Below are 26,123 nucleotides of genomic sequence, written 5' to 3' on the forward strand. Positions count from 1 at the left end.
GGTTAAGGAAGATGTGGTATATATACAATGGAATATTATCCAGCCATAAAAAAGAATAAAATCTTACCATTTGCAATGACATGGATGGAACTAGACAGTATTAGCTAAGTGAAATAGAAGAATCAGAGAAAGACCAATTCCATATGATTTCACTCATGTGGAATTAAAAAAATGAGCAAAAACATTAAAAATAAAAAAAAGAAGCAAACCAAGAAACAGGCTCTTAACTACAGAGAACAAACTGATGGTTACCAGAGGGGAGGTGGGTGGGATTAAGGAGTGCACTGATTGTGATAAGCACCCCATGGTGTATGGAAGTACTGAATCATTATATTGTACACCTGAAACTAATTAACATACTAACTAACATAACTAACATACTACTGTATGTTAACTGGAATTTAAATAAAAACTTAAGAAAAAAAAGTAGCAGGTCCAGGTATTTACCAATATAGATGAAAAAAGAAAAAAAAAACAAACATGAAAACCTACATGCAGATGTCTATAGCAGCTTTATTAGTAATGCCAAAACTTGGATGCAACCAAGATGTCCTTTACTAACTTAATGGATCAATAAAATTGGTATATCCAGATAATGGAATTATATTCAGTGGTAAAAACAAATGAACTAACAGGCCATGAAAAGACTAAGAAGAAATTTAAACACATATTACTAACTAAAAGAAGCCAATCTGAAAAGGCTACATACTGTAGGATTCCAACTATAGGCATTCTGGAAAATCCAAAGCTGTGGAGACAGTAAAAAGATCAGTGGCTGCTAGAGGTTAGGGGATAAGAAGGCAGGGATGGATACTTGGAGCACAGAGGAAATACAGGTCATTAAACATTTGTCCAAAACCATAAGATGTACATGCCTAAGAGTAAACCCCAATGTAAAGTATGGTTTTGGGGTGACAACAATGTGTGGATAGAAGCTGATCCATTATCACAAATGTAGCACCTTGGTGTGGGGAATAACAGGGCAGTCTACACATACATAGGGGCAAAAAGTACAAGAAGAATCCCTGTACCTTCTTCTCAGTTTTGCTGTGAACCTAAACTGCTCTAAAAAGGAAGAAAGCAGACAGACAATTTGGAAAAAAGAGAAGGAAAAAAAAAAAAAAGTACTAGGAATGCCAAGACCCAGGACTAACTATATGACTGAAAACTGTAAGAAAAAAAAAATTAAAAACAAACTCTGGTGGATCTAGATTATGAGAGTTAGTAGAAAAGTATTTTTAAACAACTATGTAAGAAAACAGGGAAAAAGAGTTTTAATAAAGCACTGAAATCTTATATTAATATCTAACAAAGTAGACATTAAGGGAATAAGTATTACCAGAAACTAAAAGAAACATTTAATGATAAAAACGAAAAACCACAGGAAGATACAGCAATTATAAATCTGTACACATTCTAAAATTAAAAATAGAACTGCCATATGGTCCAGCAATTCCATTTCTGGGTATACATCCAAAGAAAACAAAATCACAATGTTGAAGAGATAGCTGCATCCCCAAGTTCACTGCAGCAATACTTACCGTAGCCATGACATGGAAACAACCTAAGTATCCACTAACATCATGAATGGAGAAAGAAAATTTGGTATAATTATATACACCAAATATACAATGAAATACTATTCGGCCACAAAAAAGGACATCTTGCTATTGTGACACCACAGATGGACCTTCAGGGCATTATGCTAAGTAAAACAAGTCAGACAGAGGAAAGAAATACTACATGACCTCACTTGTACATGGAATCTTTAAAAAAAGAAAAAGCAAAATAAAAGAAAAAAACAGAACTCAAATACAGAGAATGCACTGGTGGTTGCCAGAGGCAGAGGTGAAATGAGTGAAGGTGGTAAAATGATACAAAGTTCCAATTATGTAAAGCACAGTGACTATAATTAATACTGTATTATATATTTGGAAGTTGCTAAGAGACTAAATTTTTTTTAATGTTTATTTTATTTTGAGAAAGAGAAAGAGAGAGAGTGAACATGAGCGGGGTAGGGGCAGAGGGAGGAGAGAGAGAATCCCAGGCAAGCTCCGCACTAATAGCATGGGACCCCATCTCATGAACCCTAAGATCATGACCTAAGACAAAATTAAGAGATGCTCAACTGACTGAGCCACCCAGGTGCCCCGAAAGTAAGTCTTGAAAGCTCTCCTCACAAGAAAAAAATTGTGTAAGTATGTGTGATGGTGGATGTTGGCTAGCCTTATTGTTGTGATCATTTCATGATATATACATCTATCAAATCACTATGTTGTCTACTTAAAACTAGTATTATGTGTCAATTATATCTCAAAAAAAATATTAAAAAAAGTCTTGTGTCAGGAAGAAAAAGATTCCAGACAGAAGGACAGAAATGCAGGAAAGAGTGAAGAACACTGGGAGAAATCATTGTTTCTGGGACACATATATACACACAAATATATGTATACTGACTTTAAATAGAATCACAAAGCTTGCCAACTTGGGGGGTGGGGGGGACGCTTGGGTGGCTCAGTCAGTTAAGCATCTGACTCTTGATTTTAGTTCAAGTCATGATCTCACAATTGTGAGTTAGAGCCCCACATTAGGCTCCACGCTGGGATTAGAGCCTGCTTAAAAGTCTCTCCCTTCCTTCCTCCCCCTACCACCACGCCCCCATCTATTCCTCCCCAGCTCATGCACATACTCCCTCAAAAAAAAAATTTTTTTTAAAGCTTGCCAATTTTAAATAGAGAATTAAAATGTATGATAACAATAATACAACATGTAAAGAAATGAGAAAACACATTAAGGAGATTTATAAGAAAATTGGTAACAGTAACAATGTATATTTTGCTATATGTATGTTGTAATTTCTAAGGTAATTCTAGAAGAACAGTAAAAGAATGTATAAAAATTTAATAGAATAAAAACTAATAAAATTCTTCATTATTTCAAATAAAGGCAGATGAAAGCAGATGGGAGAGAAAAACACAAAATGGGTGAGACAAACAGAAAACATACAGCAAGCTATCAGTGAAAATGGCAGTAAATATATTGAGTGATGTCAGGGACAATGGCAGTGAGAAGTTCCTAAAAGTCTCTCTTCCATAACAGCCACAAGAACAATGGCCCAAAAAATATCAGGAAAAAAAGCAAATATGTGCGGTGATGGAGATGTTAACGAGTTTATAGGAATTCTTCCACAATATGCATATAAATCAAAATGATCATATTGTACACATTAAAAATATTATAATCTTTGTCTATACCTCAACAAAACTAAAACAGTAACACATTTATATTCAATAAAAATATGGTAACATCTTATTTTGTATATAAAAATGTTATTTTTTTTCCAAATCATATTTAGTATTTTACCTTGTAGATCAGTTTGTTAAACATGATATCCCTTTAATTCATAGCCACAGTAATGATCGGTTGCCCTAATTATAATCAAATACTTTGACTAAAAAGGGTATAAATTGCTAAAACTGAAAATACATTGACTGAAATGTGGAAAAAAAAAAAAAAACTTCTGAAGTATTTTAAAATAGACCTACTTGTCCCAACCAAGAATTCCTATCTCTTCAATAAGGCTTGAGTAGAACTGGGGAGGAGGAGGTGGTGGACACAACTCCTGTTTCTTCTTTAAAGCAACTTCCTGCGTAAAAGAAAAAACTTGAATCTGCTGTGGAATGCTAGACAGTGAATTGTTAGTACCTGATTACAAAACAATTTCAAAATTTCCTTTGTGGCTAACCAAAGTGTCCATTACTTTCATAGAAATTCCAGCTGAATCACTCCCAGTCTCCTATAAAGAAACCTGAAAAAGTTGAAGGACTGCACAGAATGTTATGTGAAAATATCAATTATTTTACCACTGAAACATCAAATTTTTTCCTAGACTACTATGCTTATCAGAGATAAGAGTTAAAAGATAAAAACAAAAAACAAGGCTTCACCATTTTTCTATTCCTGTGGATAGAAGTTTTGATAGAAACATGTACCTTTAAGAAAAGCTTGAACTGAATCACACCCTTACAAACAAAATTCCTTTATTACAGTAAATATTCACCTGCTACTTTCTTTCACTGACTTAACATTCTGTATTATTCCCAGACCAGGTTAAGTGTTTTTTTCATCTATCTGGCTAGATCACAGTTCCTTTCCCTGCTAGGCCCACCCATGATATCTTCAAGATGGTTTATGTACCCTCAAAAAAACTAAGATTTTTTTTTGCAAGCAATACTAACATCATTAGAATTGCTAGGGCTGAATATTATCAATTACTTCAGAGGTGCTGACCTAGACAAATATCTCATTTGGAAAGTGAAAATATATGTATCTTGCAAATTACAGATGTACATATGGTCTGGATTATCAAGAGATCATAAAAAAATAAATTAAAAAAGAAGTCAGATATAATAAATAATAAAACCAGACGAGAACAAGTATAAAAATCATGTTTCTACAACCCTAATAAAAGGTGTTAAGTTTTATTCATATATAAAGTTCTTACACTTTTTTAAACAAGGAAAGAATACTATTAAATTGAGACAATACCAGAAAGAATAGATTTTACACAACAGTATTTCAAAAACAGTATTTCAAAATCAGGACTATTAACTGAAATTAACACAGTTCTAAATCTGCTTTAGGATAGAAACAAGCAAAAACAAACAATAACAACAAAACTTTGAAAGCAGGTTTGTAAAGCCCAAAATGTCAATTTGGATTTAATTAGACAAGAAGTATCCTGCTTTTTTAATGAACTAAATACCTAACGTTATCTGTAAGTTGCCTGATGATCCATAAAAATAAATTTTTACTATTAAGATTATCCTGTTATTACAAAAACAAGTCAGTGTAGTTCCTATACATATATATTAAACAGCTTCAGTAATTCTTTTGAAGTTTTTTTTTAAATCCAGAAATATTAAATACTGCTATCCACATACATTGAAGGTAAAAATAAGTTTGGATGATAATAAAAATGTATTTGGGGGGCACCTGGGTGGCTCAGTCGGTTAAGCGTCCAACTCTTGATTTCGGCTCAGGTCATGATCTCTTGGTTCCTGAGTTCAAGCCCCGCATAGGGCTCCAGGCTGACACCGCAGAGCCTGCTCGGAATTCTCTCTCTCCTGTCTCTCTCTCTCTGTCTTCTCCTCCCCCAGCTCATGCGTGCTCTAATAAACTTAAAGATGTATTTTAATCCTAGGTTTATGACATTTGTAAACTCTACCTTCTACCTTGAATCAGACAAGTTACTCCTATTCCAGAACCACAACAAGAAAAAGGTCTAAGTCAGAGAAGCAAAGCATTCTTTGTGGAGAAGAGGCAAGACACATGGTAGAAAGAGCACAAGCTTTACAAAGGTTTTAAACTCTAACTTTACCATTTCCTATTTTAAGGTCTTAGCTGCTTAGTGACTAAGCCCTAAAGAGGAATAAAAAAAAAAAAAAAAAAAAAAAAACCTACCCACATCAGAGTTCTATTAAAACACAGGTAAATGCTCACACATTAAATATATACTGAACTCCCCTATATGCCTAGTTATTACTAGGAAACTGTGGAGATATACCAATTTCCTGAAAAGGTTCAATAACTACACATTTCATTTGAACATCATCCTCAACAATTTCATTGGTGATTATGTTATAGGAACCCTATTACCGACAACACAGCCCAACAAATAAACTAATGCAATTCTTATTTTCTTAGGTATACTGTTCATAAATGTGCAATAGTATCACCAATCTGTCAATTTCTTTAGAAAGCTAAAATACAGCAAGTCATTTTATTGAGAAACACGGTAACAAATGTACTAAATAGAATATTGTTAATCAGAGATCAATGTCAACATTTTAAACCAGTAAGTTTCTTCAAAATTAAATGACCAATAGAGCTGTTCTTACAACCTAGTTAGCTTTAGTAATAAGAGCTTAATGGGACACAGTATATATAGTTTTACCTTGGTCCCTTAGTCCTTTTATTTGTACCATTTTTTTAAAGTATGCTAAAAAGATTTAAAAAAAAAAAAAAACCTTACAGACTTTTTTTTGCAATGTCAAGGATAAACCAAAATATGCTTCACATCTTCACCTCATCTTTTTTAAGTTTATCATATTTTGGCCTTTGATGAAATTCATAATCAATATTGATAATTCTTATTAGGGTTTATGAATTTATAAGTCCAACTTTAGAAACTGACTATAATCTATTCTGATCCCAAACATTTGATCAAAGCCCTACCTCAGAGGCTTGTTAGGAGGATTGAAAAAAGGACTCAGAACAACTGGCAACTAAGCTCTTAGTATGTGGCAAATGCTACTAAGAATAAAAAACAAAAAGAACTACAAAAAAATAAACTGCTTGTTGTTAGTACCAATACATTGGTACTATAATTTTGTAAGACAAATATAAATATAGAGATATAAGGAAAGCATAAGTAAAACATAACAAGTAAAACATAACAAAAAATAATTATGTTAATATTAGAAACCAAGATTTTCAGAGTAAAAGAAACACAAGCATGAATATCAAAGTAAAAATGCTATAATGCCAAATTTGACTTGGAAATATCAATATGAATTCATGATAAATTACTCTTTCTAAACAGTATTTTTTCCTAGTTTTTGTCCACTGACAAGACCTAGCAGTAATAGCAATGAACACTCCAGTTTCTAGATCTGTGGCATCCAAACACCATCTCCTATAAAGAAACCATGGCTCTTCAGAGAAGTAACTGATTATAGTTCTGCAAAAGGATGAGTAAATTAAACTGGGGCAACTGGTGTCAGAAAGCAAAGTTTGGGCTGTGTTAAAAGAACTAAAAAGCCGAGATGAAGGGGGATACACTGACCAAAAATGATAACAATTTAAGCATCAAAAGGTATAGTGATTGCAATGGACTAAAGTCAATATATAAAAGTCCATGAGTTCTTAATGCTACTAAAAAAAAATCATTAGTTCCCTTTGACAGTTGCTAGGCACTAACTCATTACTCTAAAAATTGATTTTTTTTTAAAAAAAGGGGAAAAGAAACAAGCACTTAACCTATTTCTCCAGTATGAGCTATACCTCAAATTAACCAAATAACTGATGAAGGGAAGTTCTTCTCTACAGACCTCCAGATAATAAATGTAGATGACAGAATTTTTTAAATCACCATCTGCAATGATTATCATTGGATGCTAAAACCATTAGGTGACAGGTTGATATGAAACTTTATATTCAATGGATCTAAATCTATTGATCAATCTTAACTTTACTAAAAGAGGAATTATCAGATACTATGTGCCTCCCTCATGCAATCTAAGTACACAGCACAAAGTATTCTTACCAGAAAATGAACCCAACTCTGTTGAGACTGAATTACAAAAAAAGGCAGAAGACTATGTTAAAAGACACCATGAATATCTAATAAACCAAATCCAGAATGCAAGAAATGTTATAGGACACATGATCTAGTTTATTTAACAAGTAAATGGCATGAAGAAAAAAAAAAGCATGGGGGAAAGATGAAATGCTGCTAGAAATTAAGAGACTTAGGAGACATATCAACACATATAATGTGTGGACCTTATTCTCATGCAGATACAGAGAAGCCAAAAGAAATTACCACTAACTTTGTCAGGGTTATAATAGTATATTTAACAACATTTAAAAAAACACTTAGCTGTTAGAAGTATATATACACCAATATATTCATGGAGGGATGAATACAATGTCCAGGATTTCCTTAAAAATACTCTAGTCCCTTTCTCCTTAAAGAGTAGGGGGAAAAATGACAAAATGTCAGGTCATGGACCCATCAGTTTTCACTATGCAGTCTTCCCTCTTCTGCTTATGTTGAAAACTTGCATAACAATTTTTTAAATAATACAATGTCCATAGGATAAACTAAAAAGTATTTTATGCATAATTGATTAACAGAATAATCAATTACTATATGTAAGTATATTTATGTAATAAGCCTAAGAAGTTCTTCAGAAATCTGCAGCTATATACAAATTTATACATATATCTTTAGGTGTGACTATCTCTTCATAGATGTTAAAATGTACTTACTCCTGGTTTGTCAGAGAATTTATTTCTTCACCACCTAAGACTAGTGTCAAATGTACCCATTTTATGACACAGTCAAATTGGTTCCTGTACACATTTCTGTTCCTCACGCAATTCAAAAAAAGCATCACCCACATTTACACACACAGTAAAATAAAACATTAAGTGACTGGGAGTTGAGAAGTTTTAAATTCCAATGATGTTAGTTTTTAAAGGAATTTTTTAAAACATCAAGATTTATAGAATATGGTAACAGCACTAGAAAACAAATTCTTACCAAAACCATCTTCAACTCCATCAGAAAGCTCATTAGATCAGGAGAGTGCTGCATTCTCTAGATTAAAACATTTCTAATTAATTTCATTTGTACAATGAATATTCCATATACTGAAATTGAACTAAAGTACAGGTCCATGTGAATGAAAAAAATATTAAATGTATCTACATCTTAAAAGCATAACAATTAAAGTACTTATAACCATCTCTACTATGTCTACCAATTTCATTTTGAAAGAGTAATTAAAGCCCTCAAATCTATTTTGGTGAGATACACTGAATTGTACTTAAAATCCCACACACCTTAGTTCCTTCAGCACCGACTACTGGTCAAGTTTAGCAAATCTGCCAAACCACATCATTATGAAAGAAAGAAAGAAAAGAAAACAAAGGAAACAAAGAAAGAAAAAAGAAAGAAGAAAGACAAAGGTGTTATAGGAGTGAAGAAAAGAAGAACATAAAATTCAGGCAAATCTATGCAATTAAAAAATCTAATTAGAGTGATGAATTAATGATCAATACTGTATTTTTATTTTTGCCCCTGACCTTAAAACTAACTACAATTGTTAATTTTGTTTTTTCACAACTAACCCATATTAATTCAAAAGCAGTCAATCTTTAAACAAGATAAAGCCATTGTAACAAAAAGGCAAAAAGGAAATAACTTCTAAAGTTGAATATTTAAGAGTTATAATTTTATTTCCTAGAATCTTTGATTCTTAAAATAACTACAGAATAAAGGAAAGCAAAGCAAATTCTCAAGTGTAACTTTTAGATGAAACCCTACATCACTTCTCTTCTTGAAATCAAAATATTGCATTTTTTGTTACTTTTTTGTGATACACTGCAGTACCACCACGCAGTTCTGAACAAAGCCCATCTGTGAATTTGTTCACTCTTTTAGACAAGAAAAATAATAATCTAAGATACTTCAACAATTCATGAGACATATGAATAACAACATAGCTTTGAGTGAGCAAATCTGTAAAATGAATCTTTGACTTTCTCATCTTCTATACAATATGTGCCCTGTTAGCTTACTAGTAATGAGCAATAAATAGTATCAAGTTTCTGTGAAAGATAGCCTAGAGGCTAGAAGCAGCCCAATACCTGTTTCCAGAACTAAAGTTGTACGGAAATGCAGCCACACCCATTCGTTTACCTCTGGTCATGGCTGCTATGGCCCTACAAGTTAAGTAGTTGGGACATATTTTAGGACCACCAAAGCCTGAAAAATTTACTGTCTGACTCTTCACAGAAAAAGACTGATCCCCCAACCCATACTTATTAAAGTTAAAAACACTATAAGGAAAGAACAGGAATACTGGAATAAAACAAAGAAAAACTAATTCTTGGTTGTATATGACCCACTGGAGGGCAGAAAAGAGATTAATAAGTAATTGGGACTTTTTCTAGGAACTCTTGTGGTGAACTGGAGGAGAAAAACAATTATAGATATTATACTTAGTCTCTATTAACAATTTTTTCCAGGCTATTTAAATATCTCAATAGATTCGTTTCTTAAACTCTAGTATACAATATAAATAGTCACAGTGGAGGAGGACGAGGCAGTGTAAAGAAAACAGAGAAATAATTTAAATATCCCCTTAAAAAACTGCAGTAATTATGCTGCCAGCAATGACAGCCTACATTCTACAAATCAAATAGTTTATCTCCTATATTTCTTTGTGGTTCGGTAATGCTTTATGTGAGAGTGACTGTCATTGTCAGTTATCATAGATAATAACCTGCTTTTAAGACAGAAAAAATATAGGAATAGCAGAAATCAGGAAAAACATACAAATGAATAAAGCATCAAAGGAAATGCAGTTCTACTTACATTTATTTTTCTACAAGAGGCATTTCATTTATTTTTGGTTTCTTTAGTAACAGTGACTTTTTTTAAGTTTCTCTAATTTTTAGAAGAATTTTCAGGCAGAACCTAAACATCAAGAATAACTACAGTGGGGCTGAGGGTGAAATAGGTGTAGGTAATCCATAATACAAACTTCCAGTTATGACAATTAAAAAAAAATGATTAATCCTGTCTATACCTCATGTATGCTGTATTTACATGTACACTCATTAAGTACGTATGTATGATCCTAAGTGATTTCCACCACACCTTTCCTGTTCCTAACCTAGAACTACAATCCCATTTTTGCCACAGATACTCTACAATTCCTAAATGGGTCCTGGTTTTCTTCTCCTTACTACCACTATTCAGTCTCAGCAAAAAAATCTCTCAAAAAAGTGATGGCTATGCATGATGGCTATACATTTGAAGACCCTCAAGTCTCCAGGATGGAAATCAGTTTCAGAACAAATGCTGCCTAGAGAGGTACGGAGGATTCTGAGAAAACACTTTCTATAATGCATGGATCCTTAAAATATTTAATAGAAATGAAACCTACAAAAGTCAGCAACTATTAAACCAGTTTGTTACAACGTTCTGCAAACAGTCCTCTAAAAAAGAGTTAACTTTGTAATTTCTTATCCTTGCTTAAAACAAACTTTTTTTTTTAATTTTTTTTTTCAACGTTTATTTATTTTTGGGACAGAGAGAGACAGAGCATGAATGAGGGAGGGGCAGAGAGAGAGGGAGACACAGAATCGGAAACAGGCTCCAGGCTCTGAGCCATCAGCCCAGAGCCTGACACGGGGCTCTAACTCACAGACCGTGAGATCGTGACCTGGCTGAAGTCAGACGCTTAACCGACTGCGCCACCCAGGCGCCCCAAAAACAAACTTTTTAAAGGACTTACCTGTTGTACTATTTGATGGTATCCATTAAGTATTGTTTTCAGTTGCCAACTACATAATAATCTAAAATTTAATGGAACAAAATGGTTTCTTTATTGTTCAGAATTAAAAGGAAAAAACTTATCTGTATGCTAGCACAAACACGCATGTACATAGAAAAGAATGACATAAATATAATTCTGACAAGTTAATAAAATTTTTTACCACTGATACTGTTGAAAGTCTTGTCTTCAAACTGTCGGGACTAATTTTATTTCAAAATATAAATAACTGCAATCAGTAAATGACATGCAAACAGTAAATCTTTTTTTTTTTTTTAACCATATCCAAAGCAAAATTTGCTATTGAACTAGATTCTTCTCCAAGTTAGGTTAAAGAAAACCAACAGTTTTGATCATAATGTACAGAACTTGTATTTGAGAAAGCATATGTAATGATATAATCTTCAAATTAAAGATTAATGTAAAAGGTACTTTTAATTATATAAGTAGTAATAAGTTAGTGTTCGTCTATCCACTGGCTCACCTCAGATGTGCTCTTGATATTGCTTAGATGAGTAACTCTTCTAAGATGTGCTTTTCCTTACCTTGAAGTAGGAAGCACCTCTGAGTTTCCCCAATTATAGCCCCTTCAGGACATCATGACTCTCTCCCATTTTTGGTCTGCTAACCTCCATTTCCCCCCTATTTCCTCTCTTAATAACAAAGTAGTTCATTCAACTGCCCACAAGAAAACTTCTTCTCCAAATGTACGTTCCATCCCTTGCCAAGTTGACCAATTCATTATCACTTTACTGTGATATCTTTATTTTCTGCTAGTTTTTTCAACTTAATATATTAACTTGCCCAAGGAAATCTCAACTTAAAAAAACAAGATCATTACAACTCTTCTTTGACTGCATTACCCTTTTCTAGCCACTCCTTTTTTTCAAAATAGAATTGACATTTGAACAACACTGGTTGAACTGCACAGGTCCACTTACAGATTATTTCAATAAATATACATACGGTACTATAAACGCCACTTCCTCTTATGATTTTCTTAATACATTCTCTCTAGTTTGCTTTAAGAATACAGCATATAGTACATACAACATACAGTATACAAGTGTTAAACAACGTGTTCATGTTATTGATAAGGTTTCTGGTCAACGGTTTTGGGAGAGCCAAAAGTTTTATGCAAATGTTTAAGTGCATGAGGGATTGGTACCCCTTAATCCTGGGTTCTTCAAGGGTCAAATGTACTTTATCCTGTTTATGTTTTCTTTCTACTCCCTTACCCACTCCCAAACCCAATACAATTTGCTTTCTGCCACTACACGAAACCTATTCATATTTAACCTGATCCCTCTGCAATACCCAGTGAACCATTTTCTCATTAAGCCTCTTCATAGCTTTAGTGATAATTGTCGTCCAGATTTTCCTCTTACTTCTCTGGTCAGTCCTTACTCTTCTTCCAAGTTCCTCTTTATTTACCAGTCCTGTAAATGTTGGTATACTCTCAAGTCTTTTAAACATTGGCTTTCTCTTTTCACCCCACACTTGCAGAAACTGGAAAGTATCCATACTAACAGGCCCAAATCCCATGCCTACTGTGACTTGCATGTCTCACACTTGATTTCAACGCCAATACACTAAACATCTCCTCTTGATACTTCACACCTGACAACATCTCTAAATGATGGCTCTCTTACTTCTCCACTTTAACCTCTTCTCTAGCTTAGTGTTGCCAGAACTTGGAAAGCATCCTTCACAACTCTTTCCCTCGATCTCCTACTTCTAATTAGTCACAAAATCCAGTCAATTCTACTAACAATGTCTCTGGATTCTTTGTCCACTCTACTCCCAGAGATGTTTAAGAACAGAAATGAGATTTGTAGATGCTGCCTACTTTCCAGTCTCATCTCTTGATACTCCTTGAAGGGCTGTCTGTACCAAGAGGTACATTACACAATTGCTATTTACTACTTTAATGAGAAAAAAAATTAGAGAATTAATGTTTTACCTTTGAAAAGTACTTCAGCACAAGGGAAAATAATTTACAAATGTACGCTGATTTGAAAAAACCGGAAACATTTCTGGTTGGCTAATAAGCACTTTAGGCAAAACTAATTGCTAGAATCAGCTTTTACCAGATTAAATGACTGTCCATCCTACCAAGATGCATGTATATAACAAAACACCACATCACCTTGCATTCTTCATTTGTAAATCTTCAGGCAACTCTATTCTAAGGTGAAAATCTCGTCCCTGTGGAAAATATTGAAAAGGTTCACTCAAATTTTCATCTTTTGATTAATGTTAAAAAAAAAAAGTTAAACTTAAAAAAATCACATAGAAACAGCAAGGTTTTTCCTTTATCTTCTAAAAGGTATTAACTTCATCCAAATCTTTACATTTGTTAAAATGTATAGAATAAAATATTGCATTTGAGGAAAAATAACTTAAAAATGTCAGAAACTTTGTAATTACTGGGAAATCAAAACAAAGAGTCTTAGAATCAACTCATGTCAGAAGAAATATTAAGAAATTGTTAATGTAAACAAAGAAATTTAAGTATTTCTTAGAAAATAAGTCTGTGAAGAAATTCCTTCAATTGCTTTGATTATGGAAGAAAAAAATCACAATGTAAAATAAGAGCATCTGATACATTACCAGCTTTGTTTAATTTTCAATTTCCTAATTTTAATAAAATGAAAATGTATTTAGTTCCATAATCTGAACATACAGACATGAGAGAAATATTTTCATAAAACAAAATATTTAATTCTCCCACATTCATGTGCCATTAATGAATAAAGTCACTAATATTTATTTTAAATATTCACAAGCTATACATTTGAATATACCAAGTTTTACTCAAGAGTCTTTCTTAGGAAAGAACTGTTCTCTGAAAAACATTCAGTTTCTTTCTTGAGAAAGTGAATGGGTAAGCAGCTTAAACTTTATATCTTAAATAGGATAATACACATGATCTGAGCAAAGGTAAGCAGAAAAAGACAAACAGAAATATAATCTTTTACTCCAACAATATAAAATGAAAAAGAGTAATAAAATTCTCGAAAAATAATCACCATGAGAATTTTAGCACAGGCTCCCTCAAAGCAGATTCAAAACTAGAGGAACACAATTAAATGTACCCCATAACCTTTACTTTCATGATAATATTACAGTTCTGACTTTCATTACATTTAAATGTCCTTTAAAAAAATGAAACAAAATGTACTACTGACCTTTTCAAAAGGTCAAGTAACAATAATTCACTATTTCATTAAAGCACTAGAAGATATTATGTAGTAACTTTAACCTAACTTTATAGACATCCCACACATAGGTGTAAGAACAATCTGGAATTCAAAATTTACATGAAAAATAGTAAAACTACTCTACCGATCTGTTATCTGAAAGAATAAAATTCCAAAGTCCCTTATGTGCAAAATCCAGCCATTTTAAAAGGTCAAATGCCATGTTACATGTCACAATATTTTTCTGATTCAAGAAAATGTTCAAAATTAGCTTTTTTTAGTTAAAGCATATAAAAAATGTTAATTGTTCTCAAGAAGAACTTCTAGGTTGCAGGGAACAAGGTACAGAGAGTTGCCTAAATCTGAATCTCTCCACTCATCCTCCCAAATAGATCAATATTAGGAACAAATTAAAACCACAAAAATCCCATGTCTCCAGAAAAATCAGAGAGAGCACACTATAAACTTCAAGCTACCTAGGAAGAAAAATAAAAACCACTTTCTAGTGGCTTCTACCCTGGGACTTCCATAGCAAGTCCTCTTAAAGAACTAGGGGGTTCAGAAAAAAAAGCATGGAAGACAGAAGAGGAATTGGACTAAGTGTTAAAATAATAATAAAGAGTTTGGTATATCAGAGCACTGACTATGGGTAGGGGGGCTTAGTATAAACACAAAAGTCAAGAGGCTCACCTTGGAAAAGAAATATATGAATAGATGATAAAAAATGCAGGTAGAGCCATCCTTTGGAAAATGGATGTTAGGAGGAAAAATTAAGAGTGAGAAATGGAGGAGCTTATATAACAAAATAAAAACACTCAACTCCTCCCTCAACACTACTAAAAAATTATCCACTAAATAAACTGCAATTTGCTTCACCTACAGAAGAAATTATACTGAAGCTAGGAATTTTATAAACTATTGTCAACAACCAAATTCACCAAGATATTGGTTTCATCAATGTCAAGCTAGGAGTCAAAACCAGAATGAAAGAAAACATTTCAAGTGATAACAAATCACCTGTGCAAACAAAAAACACAGGCATAAACAAATTACAATACTGAATTATATTATCATTAAGTAAGTATTTGTACTAATATTCAGAAATTCAAAAACCAAGAACAGAAATTGTAAGGAAAAAAATTTTACTTCAGAAAAAGATAAAATACCAGAATGGAATAAATTAATAGGTGCTCAAGGAAGAACAGAGCAAAATAAAAATTTCGTAAGAGGTGGGGTGCCTGAATGGCTCAATTGGTAGACTGCATGACTCTTGATCTCAGGGTTGTGAGTTCAAGCCCCAAGCTGGGGTAGTGATTACTTAAAATAAAATGGTTAAACTGGCAAAGGTTATGTATACTTTACTCCAATAAAATATTTTTTAAGTTTCTTAAGAGGCAAACAAAAAGCCAGAAAATCACCAAATGAGAAAAAAATTAAAAACCATCAGAAAAAAGCAATTGAAGTGGAAACAGGTAAAGACAATACAATACACAAAGAACTGGAGAACTTGAAAATAAGATAGCAGAAAAAAATATTTTAAATTACAGTCCAAGTATATTTTCTGGCAATTCACATAAGGAAAAGAGCCAACTGAACATGTGAGAAATGACTTCTAAGGATCCACTCTAAGAGCTATCTTAATATGCAGACCTTAACAATAAAAAGTCCACAACTGCTAAGATCAAATAGTATATGGGAGGGGCGCCTGGGTGGCTCAGTCGGTTGAGCATCCGACTTTGGCTCAGGTCATGATCTCAGGGTCTGTAAGTTTGAGCCCCACGTTGGGCTCTGTGCTGACAGCTCAGAGCTTGGAGCTGCTTTGGATTCTGTGTCTCCCTCTCTCTCTGCCCCTCCCCCACTAATGCTCCATCTCTCTGTCAAAAATAAACAAACATTAAAAAAAAATTTCAAATAGTATATGGGAAACAGAATAAGAGTAGCACCACACTTCTCAAAGCAAAATTTTAAAAAAGCAACAATACAACTTTTAAGACACTGAAAGAGGATTTCTGCCTCTAGCTAACATGGAGTAACAGTGGCAGGACTTACTTTCTACATTAGGTAAAAACTGGACAAAAAAATACATGAAACGATGATATTCAGACATCAAATAGACACTAAAAGACAGTCATACTTGCAAGAAGGGAAACAAATGAGAAAATCTCTTTAGCTGTCCAGTCTTACTCTCTGAAGATTTTTCAGGCTACACAGCAAGGATGGAGAACCAAATGGAGTCCAACATTGCCCCCAATCTGAGATAGAGGGGTTAAGTCGGGGGAGGCAAAGGTACCTATAATTCACAAGGTACAGTATCAAAGAGGAAAGAAATACGTGGAAAAGAAAGAAATCTATAGAGAATAAACCTAGAGAATCAGTGTAATCAGCTGAGTATGACAGTTGCACGTATGTGAGAAAACCACCAAAAGCTGAGGACCCATGAGAACAGAACATGCAAAACAATCTTGGAACTCACACAAGGCTGGGAATACTCCTGTTTCTGACCAGCAAGAGTGGAAAACCTTGTCCTATAAAAGTTATCATCAAAATATATATGTATGTACATACATACATACATATACACATATACATGCTGAAGACTAATGCCCCAGTAGTAGAACCAAATTAAATCTAGGCTAAAGTCTGTTTTGGTTCTGCCTTACAAAGCTTACAAGCAAACCATGACAAAATTAAACTGTTTTCAAGTAATTTAACTACATCTTAGAACAAATCAAGAATGTTTAAGAAAATAAAATTATCTAGCACACAATAGTTAGAATGCATAGTGTCTGGCATCCAATCAAACTATACCAGGCATGCAGACAGACAGGAAAATAAGATTCATAATAAAGATGAAAATCCAGAGAAATACAAAAATGGCAAATAATAGAATTCCTTAAAAAATCTTCAACAGTTTTAACTACATTATAGATACCCAAGAAGGTAGAGAAAAGCAGGAGTATGCTAAATAGAACAAACAGGAAAGATAATGACCCAAATCAAAGAAATGAAAAGTACAATGTCTGAGATGGTAGACAGTATTAGCAGATTAAGCCTTGCAAAAGATGATTTTAGGGTACCTCAAAACACAGAACATTAAAAATAAAACAGAGAAAGAGCCTAAAACAAACACCAAAAAAGAACAGAACCATTAGTGAATTATAAAACAACTTTATAGTGGCCTAATATGCATGTAGTTTGAGTCTCCAATACAAGGGAAAGAGAGGGAGGGACAAAAACATTTTTGAAAAAATAATGACTGACTTTTTTTCCCAAATTAAGTGAAAATATATACTCACAAATCCAAAGAGCTCAACAATCAAACCCAGTGGAGGAAAAACATGAAGAAAACTACACCAAGGTATATCATAATCTAATTGGTAAAAACTAATGACAAAAAACAAAAATCGTACTATAAGCAAAGAAAAATGACACACTACTTAGAGGACCAAAAGTAAGAAATACTAGAGATTTCACACAGGAAATAATGCAAGACAGTTAAGCAACATCTGTAAAATACGAAAAGGGGGAAAAAAATCAATCTAGAGTTTTAGACCTAGTAAAAGTATCTTTCAAAAGGCCAAACAATATGTCAGATATAAAACAGCCAAAAAACAGCCAATTTATCAGTACAAGACATGTACCACAAGAAATGTTAAAGGAATAACTTTAGGAAGAAAAGAAATCCCAAAAGAAATCCCCTTTAAATATACAGGCACAGATAGGTATAAAATAAAGAATGGAAAAACATTAAGCCATGCCAGCACTAATCAAAAGAAAGCTGGAGTCACTATACTAATATCAGAAAATAGAGATTCTAGGATAAAGATTACCACAGATAAAAAGGATCATTTCAGAATCATAAAAAAAAAAGAAAAGGAAAGAAAAAAATTAGTTCAAGATTGCTTAATAATCCTAAAAGTTTATGTACCTAATAAAAGGACTTCAAAATAAATGAAGCAAAAACTGAGAAATGAAAGCAGAAATTGATCGATAATTATAGTAGGAGATTTCAATACCCCCTTTCATTAATAAAACAAGCAGACAGAAAATCAGTGAGCATATAAAAAACTCAAATAGCATTATGAACCAACTAGACCTGACATTATAGAACAATCCACCCAACAGCAGCAGAATGCATATTCTTTTCAAGTACAGCCATAACATTTACCAACATAGGCCATATTCTATGCCATAAGTCCCAAAATATTTTAAAAAGTTTAAATCATAAAAACCATGTTGTGACCAATATGAAACTAAATTATAGATCAGTATCAAAAAGAGATCTGGAAAATCCTCAAATATTTAGGAAGACATATTGTTCTTCTAAGTAACCTGTGCAAAAAAAAAAAAAAAAGAAAAAAATTAACAAGTATCCTGAACGGAAAAAACAAAAATGAAAATACAACATATGAAGTAGATTTTACATAGCTAAAGTAGCATCTGAAGAAAAATTTACAACACTAAACATCTATATTATAAGACAAAAAACTTCTCATTATCAAGGAGCTAACCTCCCACTTGAAGAAATTGGGAAACTTAACAGAAAGCAATGAAACACAAGCATAAAAATAAGAGAAAAAAATCAGTAAAATGAAAAGTAGGTTCTTTGAAGAGATCAATAATTTTTTTTTAAGTTTATTTTGAGAGAGTGTGCGAGAAAGTTGGGGAGGGGCAGAGAGAGAGAGAGAAAATCAGAAGCAGGCTCTGCACGGTCAGCGCAGAGCCCACTGGACACAGGGCCTGACCTCACACACCGTGAGATCATGACCTGAGGCGAAATCAAGAATCAGACCCAAAATTAAGAGTCAGACATTTAACCAACTGAGCCACCCAGGTGCCCTGAGATCAATAAAATTTATAAGCCTCTATCCAGTTATTTCTGCCTTTAAGAGTCAGTACCTCATTTCTCTCCATTTGAATAAAGACTAGATTTACGACTTGCTTCTAGAAAAACTGAATAAAGCAGAAGTAAGTATGTATTAACATCAGAGGCCAGGGGCAAAAAGGGACTATGCAGCTTTCTGCTTGGTCTGTTATGTCACTCAGGGGAACCTAGCTGCCATGTTGTGAGGACACTATGGAGGTCTGTGCCGTAAGGAACTGAGGGCCTCCAGTCAAAAGCAGCAGAAAACAGAGGGCTCCAGCCAACAGCCATGTTCATGAGCTATCCTGGAAGCAAATCTTTCAGCTCTAGTCAAGCCTTTGGAGTACTGGGAAACTAGCTAGCATCTTCATTGCAAGTTCATGAGGAACACTGATCCAGAACCATCCACCCAAGTAACTTTCAAATTCCTGATCCACAGCATATGTGACAATGTTTGTTGTTCTAAGCCACAAAGATTTGTAGTAGGTAGTTATGCAGCAAAAGATAATATAGGGAACATCATTATAGATCCTAAAAGCATTCATTAAAAGGATAATAATGGAATATAACATTTAAGACAATAAATTCAAAAATCTAGAGGAAATAATCAAATTCCTTGAAGGAAACAACTACCAAGGCTCACTCAAAAGAAAAGGAACAATCTAATAATATCTTCTTAAAATATCTTCTTAAAGCCAGAGGGTTTATTCTCACACACACATACACATACAAAGGATCAATAAGTTTCACACGCTATAATTTTTACAAAGATTATCTAATCACAGTGTAAGAGAACTAGAAATAACAAAATTAAAAATCAAAACAAGACTGTGAGAAAATGTTTTACTTTTCTATTAAATAACTCCTGGGTACAAGGGATCTACAAAGTAAACTTCAGTACTAAAAAACTATGACGATGAAACACTGTAAGTCAGCATATACAGAGTACTATAAAAACAGTAATAAGAGGATAATGCAGAGCTATAAAAATTTTATCAATAAAAATGTGCACTCATAGCCAAATCTGGGATAATTTAAACATCAAAATAAGTAATGATCACAATCCATTAAATAAATTATTTTTAAAACCAATGAGTCCCGTCTGATACAAGTAAGTGGGGAAAAAGAGAAAGCTACTCCTTATAATAAAATGACAATAAAGAAAAACTAGTGAAGTTAGAAAAGCATCATTTGGTGCAGCACCTGGGTGGCTCAGTCAATTGAGCGGCCGACTCTCGATTTCGGCTCAGGTTACGATCTCATGGTTTCACGGGTTTGAGCCCTGCATCTGGCTCCATGCAGACAGTGTGCAGCCTGCTTGTTATTCTCTCACTCACGCACCTGCCCCACTCACGCACACTCTGTGTCTCTCTTTCTCTCTCTCAAAAGAAATAAACTTTAGAAAAAGAAAAGGAAATCATCATTTATTTGGCAACCACCACAGTACTAACTGGTTCAATCAAGAGTCAATAGATGCTAAAACTGGTGTGTACCCCTGAAAGTTTGATGCCTCATAGCTCTCTATAAGTACTTCTGAATTACAAAAGGAAAACCTGGCACATGTCATCTTAAACAGGTGATCAGAGGTAACATCACCAATGAAACCCGCTAACTTCATGAGCCCTGAAAATAACACAACATTCTTTCTGTGTCATCTCTGCCAAAGTGACATGATCTGAATTTAATGATGAGGAAACATCAGTCAAACCCAAACTGAGGGACATTCTGCCTAATAACCAAACTGTATTCTTAAACAACATCAAGTTTAGGGCACCTGGGCGGCTCAGTCCCACTCTCGGTTAAGCGTCGGACTCTTGTGGCTCAGTTGGTTAAGCGTCCGACCCTTGGTTAAGGGTCCAACCCTTGGTTTCGGCTCAGGTCATGATCTCACTCATGGTTTTGTGGGTTCGAGCCCACATCAGGCTCCGCGCTGACAGTATGGAGCCTGCTTGGGATCTTCTCTCTCGCTCTCAACCTCTCTCTCTCTGCCCCTCCCTGACTCACACTCTGTCTCTTTCAAAATAAATAAACTTAAAAATTCTCAAATTTATTAAAAGCAAAGAGACCATGGAACTATTCCAGATTAAAGAGATATGTCAACTAAATGTAATGTGGTATCTTTTAGGAGGCTGGAAAGGGCTACAAAATATGTAATTGCAACATCAACAAAATTTGAATTTGGACTCCAGATAATGGCATTACATCATGATTAAATTTCCTGATTTTGGTAACTGTACTGTGGATTTATATAAGTGTATCCTTGTTCTCATGAAATATATGCTGAAATATTTAAGAATAAAGAGGCACTATGTCTACAACCTAATTTTAAACTGTTCAGAAAAATAATGTGTATATATACCCACCCACATATATATATAAAATATTATATATATTATATTATATATATATATTATATACACACACACACTCAGAATAATAAATCAAATGGGGCAAAAGTAAAATGGAGAATCTGGGTAATCTTCATACATGCTTGTTATTGTAAGTTTGAAATTATATACAAAACAAACAGACAAAAATCAGCTCCACCAAACAAAACAATGTTAAATTAAGTTGTTTACGTTATGATTTCAGTAAGCTGCTTAAGGCAAGTACAAATCAGAACTGTAGCTACAACAAAGGGTCACAGGTAAATTTCATCTAATCTCAATTCTGATGTTTACACATTTTCTCTTTTTTGTTTTGTTTTTTTGTTTACACATTTTCTAAGAGGCTTTAGCAGACAGACACATATAATACAAAGTACTTTCCTTAAAGTGCCTAAAATGCTGGAAACATGGTTCCTAATAAAAACGTAACTTAAGATCTCTTCAATTTTTCTAAATATTGTCTGAAAAGTGAATCATGTTTTCACCTAGGTAATTCAAGACTGGTACTTCCAACTGGGGAAGGGAAAAGTGGATTACCTTTATTCCAGAAATAATAATGAAATTTAACCTCTACTTTCTGTGATGATCCCGATGAATTTGAAGAAAAATGAATATATCCATATGTAGCCTCTGTAACCTTCCCTTAATTACAGTGTATTGATTAGTTATACACTCAATATTCTGAGGGGTGGGTAAAAGTTTCATTTAGCAAGTAAATTTGGTAACTCTGTATTTTTGAGAGATTATTATATGTTTTGAGTAAACTTCAAAACTTCACGATAATTCTAGGATATGGCCCCGATATGTGCTAGTGGGGAAGTAGGTCAAACAGATAAAGGTTGTGCACCTTCTAGGCACAAACACCCAGTCATAAAAAAGTTAAAGGGATGTAACGTACAGCATGGCAACCAGAGTTAATACTATTGCATATCTGAAAGCTGCAAAGAGACTAATCTTAAAAGTTCTCATCACAGGAAAAAAATTCTACAACTACATATGGCGAATCAGATGAACAGCTAGACTTAACTGTGATCATTTCACAATACATACATACATCAAATCATTATGTTGTACACCTGAAACTAATATAACGTTGCAAGTCATTTATAACTAAAAAAAAAGCATGAAATATGCTTCCCTTTAAAGTTAAATAAATTATCAAGTTTTCAAATACCCAATACTCAAACATTTTTGAAAGGTGAAACCATTCTCTTAATCACTATAATTAAGAGTTAAATTTTACCTCCATCCCATTCATTTAATACTGGCAATGTCTGTTTTGATGAGAATTGTTGAATGGAGCATTAATCAAGGTAAGGTGGAGCAATGCAATTATTCATTTTCCTTTCAGAAAATAAAAATAATTCTGAGAACAGAAATTTTTATTCATTACCATGATATTTTTCCAAATTATCTGGTTAATCACTAAATTTTAAATTATGACAAAATTGCATAATTTGTGTTTCTATAAAAAGGAGTCCAAATAATTGAAAACTTGCCTAAGATTCATACATATTTTCTTAGAAAATACAGTTCTGCTTCAATGTTAAGTTGTTTTAAAATGACCACTTTGTTTCTTTCCTCTTCAGGAATTTCTCCTTATTTCACATAGCAAACCAAATCCTCTGGTTCGGTATGGATTGATCACTTAACCTATTCATGACCCGTATTATAAGTTGCAGGTGGTTAGGGCCCACTGCCTGGTTAAGCATCAGTCTCTTGATTTCAGCTCAGGTCATGATCTCACTATTGATGAGTTCAGAGCCCCACCTCCGGAGCCTGCTTGGGATTCTCTCTCTCCCTCTCTCTCTCTCTCTCTGCCCTTCGTTGCCCTGCTCGCACTCCACTGCTCCATCACTCTCTCTCAATAAACAAACTTTAAAAAAAAAATTAAAAATTAAAAAATGTTGCAGGTGGTTAATTTGTGTGTGGTTTCACCAGTTTTCCCTCAGGCTGGATCTGTTAATTTTAAAAGATTTAAAAAAAACATATATGTGTGGTCAGAGAGGTGGTACCATGATGAGTGTAAAGGTCAGGGAGCAAAAATCTATCCTTAAAATTCTACCCTAGGGTATCTTGGTGCAATGCAGAGGAGCAAAATCCATCCACGGGTGAATCACATAGCCTGGCTTTAAGGAATTCTGGTGATCATGGGCAAGTAACTTAACCTCTCCGCCTTCCCATGCTTTGACTTACTTAACTATGAAGAGAGAATGACTTTTTTTAAAAAATTGTGCCTCAAGGGGCTGAGCATTAGTGAAACAAGGTACTTGGGAAGCACTCTGTAAACTTCAGAAATGTACACGTGTGTTACCATGTGTAAGAAACTCCACAAGAGAAGCCACTTGCACTCAGAAGTAATGAATTCTGTTAAGATTCCGTACAAAATATCGCTGCTGGAGGTGTTCAGGTACACACGACTAAGCTGGGAGCCAAAAGGAGGCTTATATATACATATTTTTTAATTTGTTTATTTTACTGTAAAACGAATATAATTAGCACGGATTTCCTCGTGAACGGGCACCAACCTTCTTGGGTTTTGTCGGGCGGGGTGGGAATGGCGTTAGAATCGAAGTAGGCAAAAATTTGCGAAAAAACGAACAAACAAAAACACAGTTAACGGTGGGACAGACACCGAGTCAAAAGGGAGGCCAAACTCAGGAAGCTGAGCGAGGGGGCGTGGCCCTCCGCCCCGCCCCCCGCTCCGGTCCAGCGCGGGGCTCCGCCGGCCAAGTCCCTGGCTGCGAGCCCGTCCCGGCCACCGACGCGGTAGCGAGGGGCCGGCTTGCCCACAACAGCAGCCGTTCTCAAACCTCTAGACTCGGAGGAAGCGGTCCCGCGCCGCCCCCCTCGATCCCCACAGGTCCGGGCCGCTAACCGCTCCCGTAACTGACTTCCAGGGGCGGAGCTGCGCCGCGAGAGGGAGGCCCAACTAGCGAGCAGGCAACAAGCGGGCAGGTACCTGAACTGAAATGAATCCTTCGTACACGGTTTTCGCCCGGTTCTGAGGCAGAAGCAGCGGGCACTGGCGCAACAGGCTCGCTTCCATCTCCGCCACGGTTCGCCGTCCGTGGAGCCGCCGGGAGTTTAGCCACTGGCTGCGCCCCGCACATGCGCAGTCACGCCAGCGCCCTGGGCTCCGAGGGGCGGAAACACCCGCTTTGGCGGGAAAAAGTCTCGAAGATTCCGCGCGAGGGGAAATGAAGGTCTTGGGCTAGTTCGGGCACCTGGACTCAGGCCCAGCCACAGTAGATGCTCGGCAGGAGATGGCATTGGCCCCAATAGGGGGCAGGAGGGAAGATTGTTATTTTCACAGATGTAATTGAACTAGAGCATTCCAGCCTTGATTGTCTCCATAACCCTTTTGGTAATTTTGTTTGATTTTACTGAGAGACTACTACAGCTTTGTGGAGTTGCATTTCTTACCGCATAAGATGGTTTGTACAGTCTGGGTATTGTATTTCCTTTACCCTGAACCTGCCTCAACTCCCCTTCTTCACTATAATCAGTCTATTGGCCTGTTCTACAGGATCTCTTGTATGCCTTCAGCATACAGAAAAATGTATTGTTCTGTATGTATTACTATACAATGTATTATAATCCATTCAGTATATCACATGCAACATTGTAACTCTATGGTTTACCAAGTTTAGTCAATTACTATTGTATTTCAGAACTGCACAATTGTGTATTTGTGTGTGTATACACACACACACACACACAAATATATATACACACGTATCTCCAAACTCAAGTCAACATCACACTCAGCTTTGGTGCACTGCATTCACAAACGTCTAAAGGCAAAATGTGAGGGAAGATTGCCCATTAACTTGTTGAGACAAAGTTAATTTTTCTTTGATAACCCTTTCTATACATTTTTTTTAACTCAGAAATGGTGATTATCCATTTCCTTTTACTGAGGGCTGATTAAATAAGCAGCTTGCTACTATTTACCACAAAATTGTTTGATATCACCGTCAGTATTCAATGCATTATATTTTTGAACCCTAGTATTTGCAAAACATCATTGTAATATGCCACAGGCCATGTAAAGATGACTAAGATGTACTCCCTCCCATCTTTATTGCCCTCAAAATGGAATTTGACTTCCTGAAGATTCTTAAACTTTCACAACAATTATCACCATATTCTGGATACTTAGGGAAAAACAAGAGTATGGCAGTGGTAGTTAGATACAAATTACACTAAAGCAGTCGTTTTTAAAATGTCTAGAACCATCAGCAGCAGTATCACCTGGGAAATGCAAATTTTCACCCCTCTGTCTCAGATCTAGGGAATCCCAAACTCTGGGAGTAAGGCCTAACCATGTGTGTTTTAACAAGCCCTCCAGATGATTATGATGCATGCAAAGTTTGAGAACCTTCTTAGGGATATGACCCTCCCCTCCCTCAATTATGTAACTCATTCATTAAGGATGATACTGCATTCAACCATCACAATCATGTTAAACTATTTACATGGATGCCCAGGCTGTAGCCTTGACTAGGGGTTCTCAAAGGGTGGTCCTTGGACC

At 34.8% G+C, this 26,123-nt stretch overlaps 1 protein-coding gene across 5 annotated transcripts in view; it reads right to left on the minus strand.

Moving 5' to 3' along the window:
* Window positions 1-24,715, minus strand: part of FANCL (FA complementation group L) — an 87,568-nt gene extending 62,853 nt beyond the window's left edge. Inside the window, exons 1-7 of one of the 5 annotated variants that reach the window (XM_053200628.1) lie at window positions 24,549-24,711; window positions 15,026-15,076; window positions 13,282-13,340; window positions 11,094-11,154; window positions 8,330-8,386; window positions 3,746-3,796; window positions 3,546-3,646 (exon numbers count right to left, since the gene is read on the minus strand). In XM_053200628.1, the coding sequence (XP_053056603.1) occupies window positions 3,546-3,646; window positions 3,746-3,796; window positions 8,330-8,386; window positions 11,094-11,154; window positions 13,282-13,340; window positions 15,026-15,076; window positions 24,549-24,635 (467 nt within the window). In that variant the 5' untranslated portion in view covers window positions 24,636-24,711. Of the gene's footprint in view, window positions 1-3,545; window positions 3,647-3,745; window positions 3,797-8,329; window positions 8,387-11,093; window positions 11,155-13,281; window positions 13,341-15,025; window positions 15,077-24,548 lie in introns of all 5 variants that reach the window. The other 4 variants (XM_053200625.1, XM_053200626.1, XM_053200627.1 and 1 more) reach the window with 4 other exon arrangements.
* Window positions 24,716-26,123: the final 1,408 nt, after the last annotated feature.

The sequence above is a fragment of the Acinonyx jubatus genome, chromosome A3, assembly GCF_027475565.1.
Source record: "Acinonyx jubatus isolate Ajub_Pintada_27869175 chromosome A3, VMU_Ajub_asm_v1.0, whole genome shotgun sequence".
Taxonomy (NCBI): Eukaryota; Metazoa; Chordata; class Mammalia; order Carnivora; family Felidae; genus Acinonyx; species Acinonyx jubatus.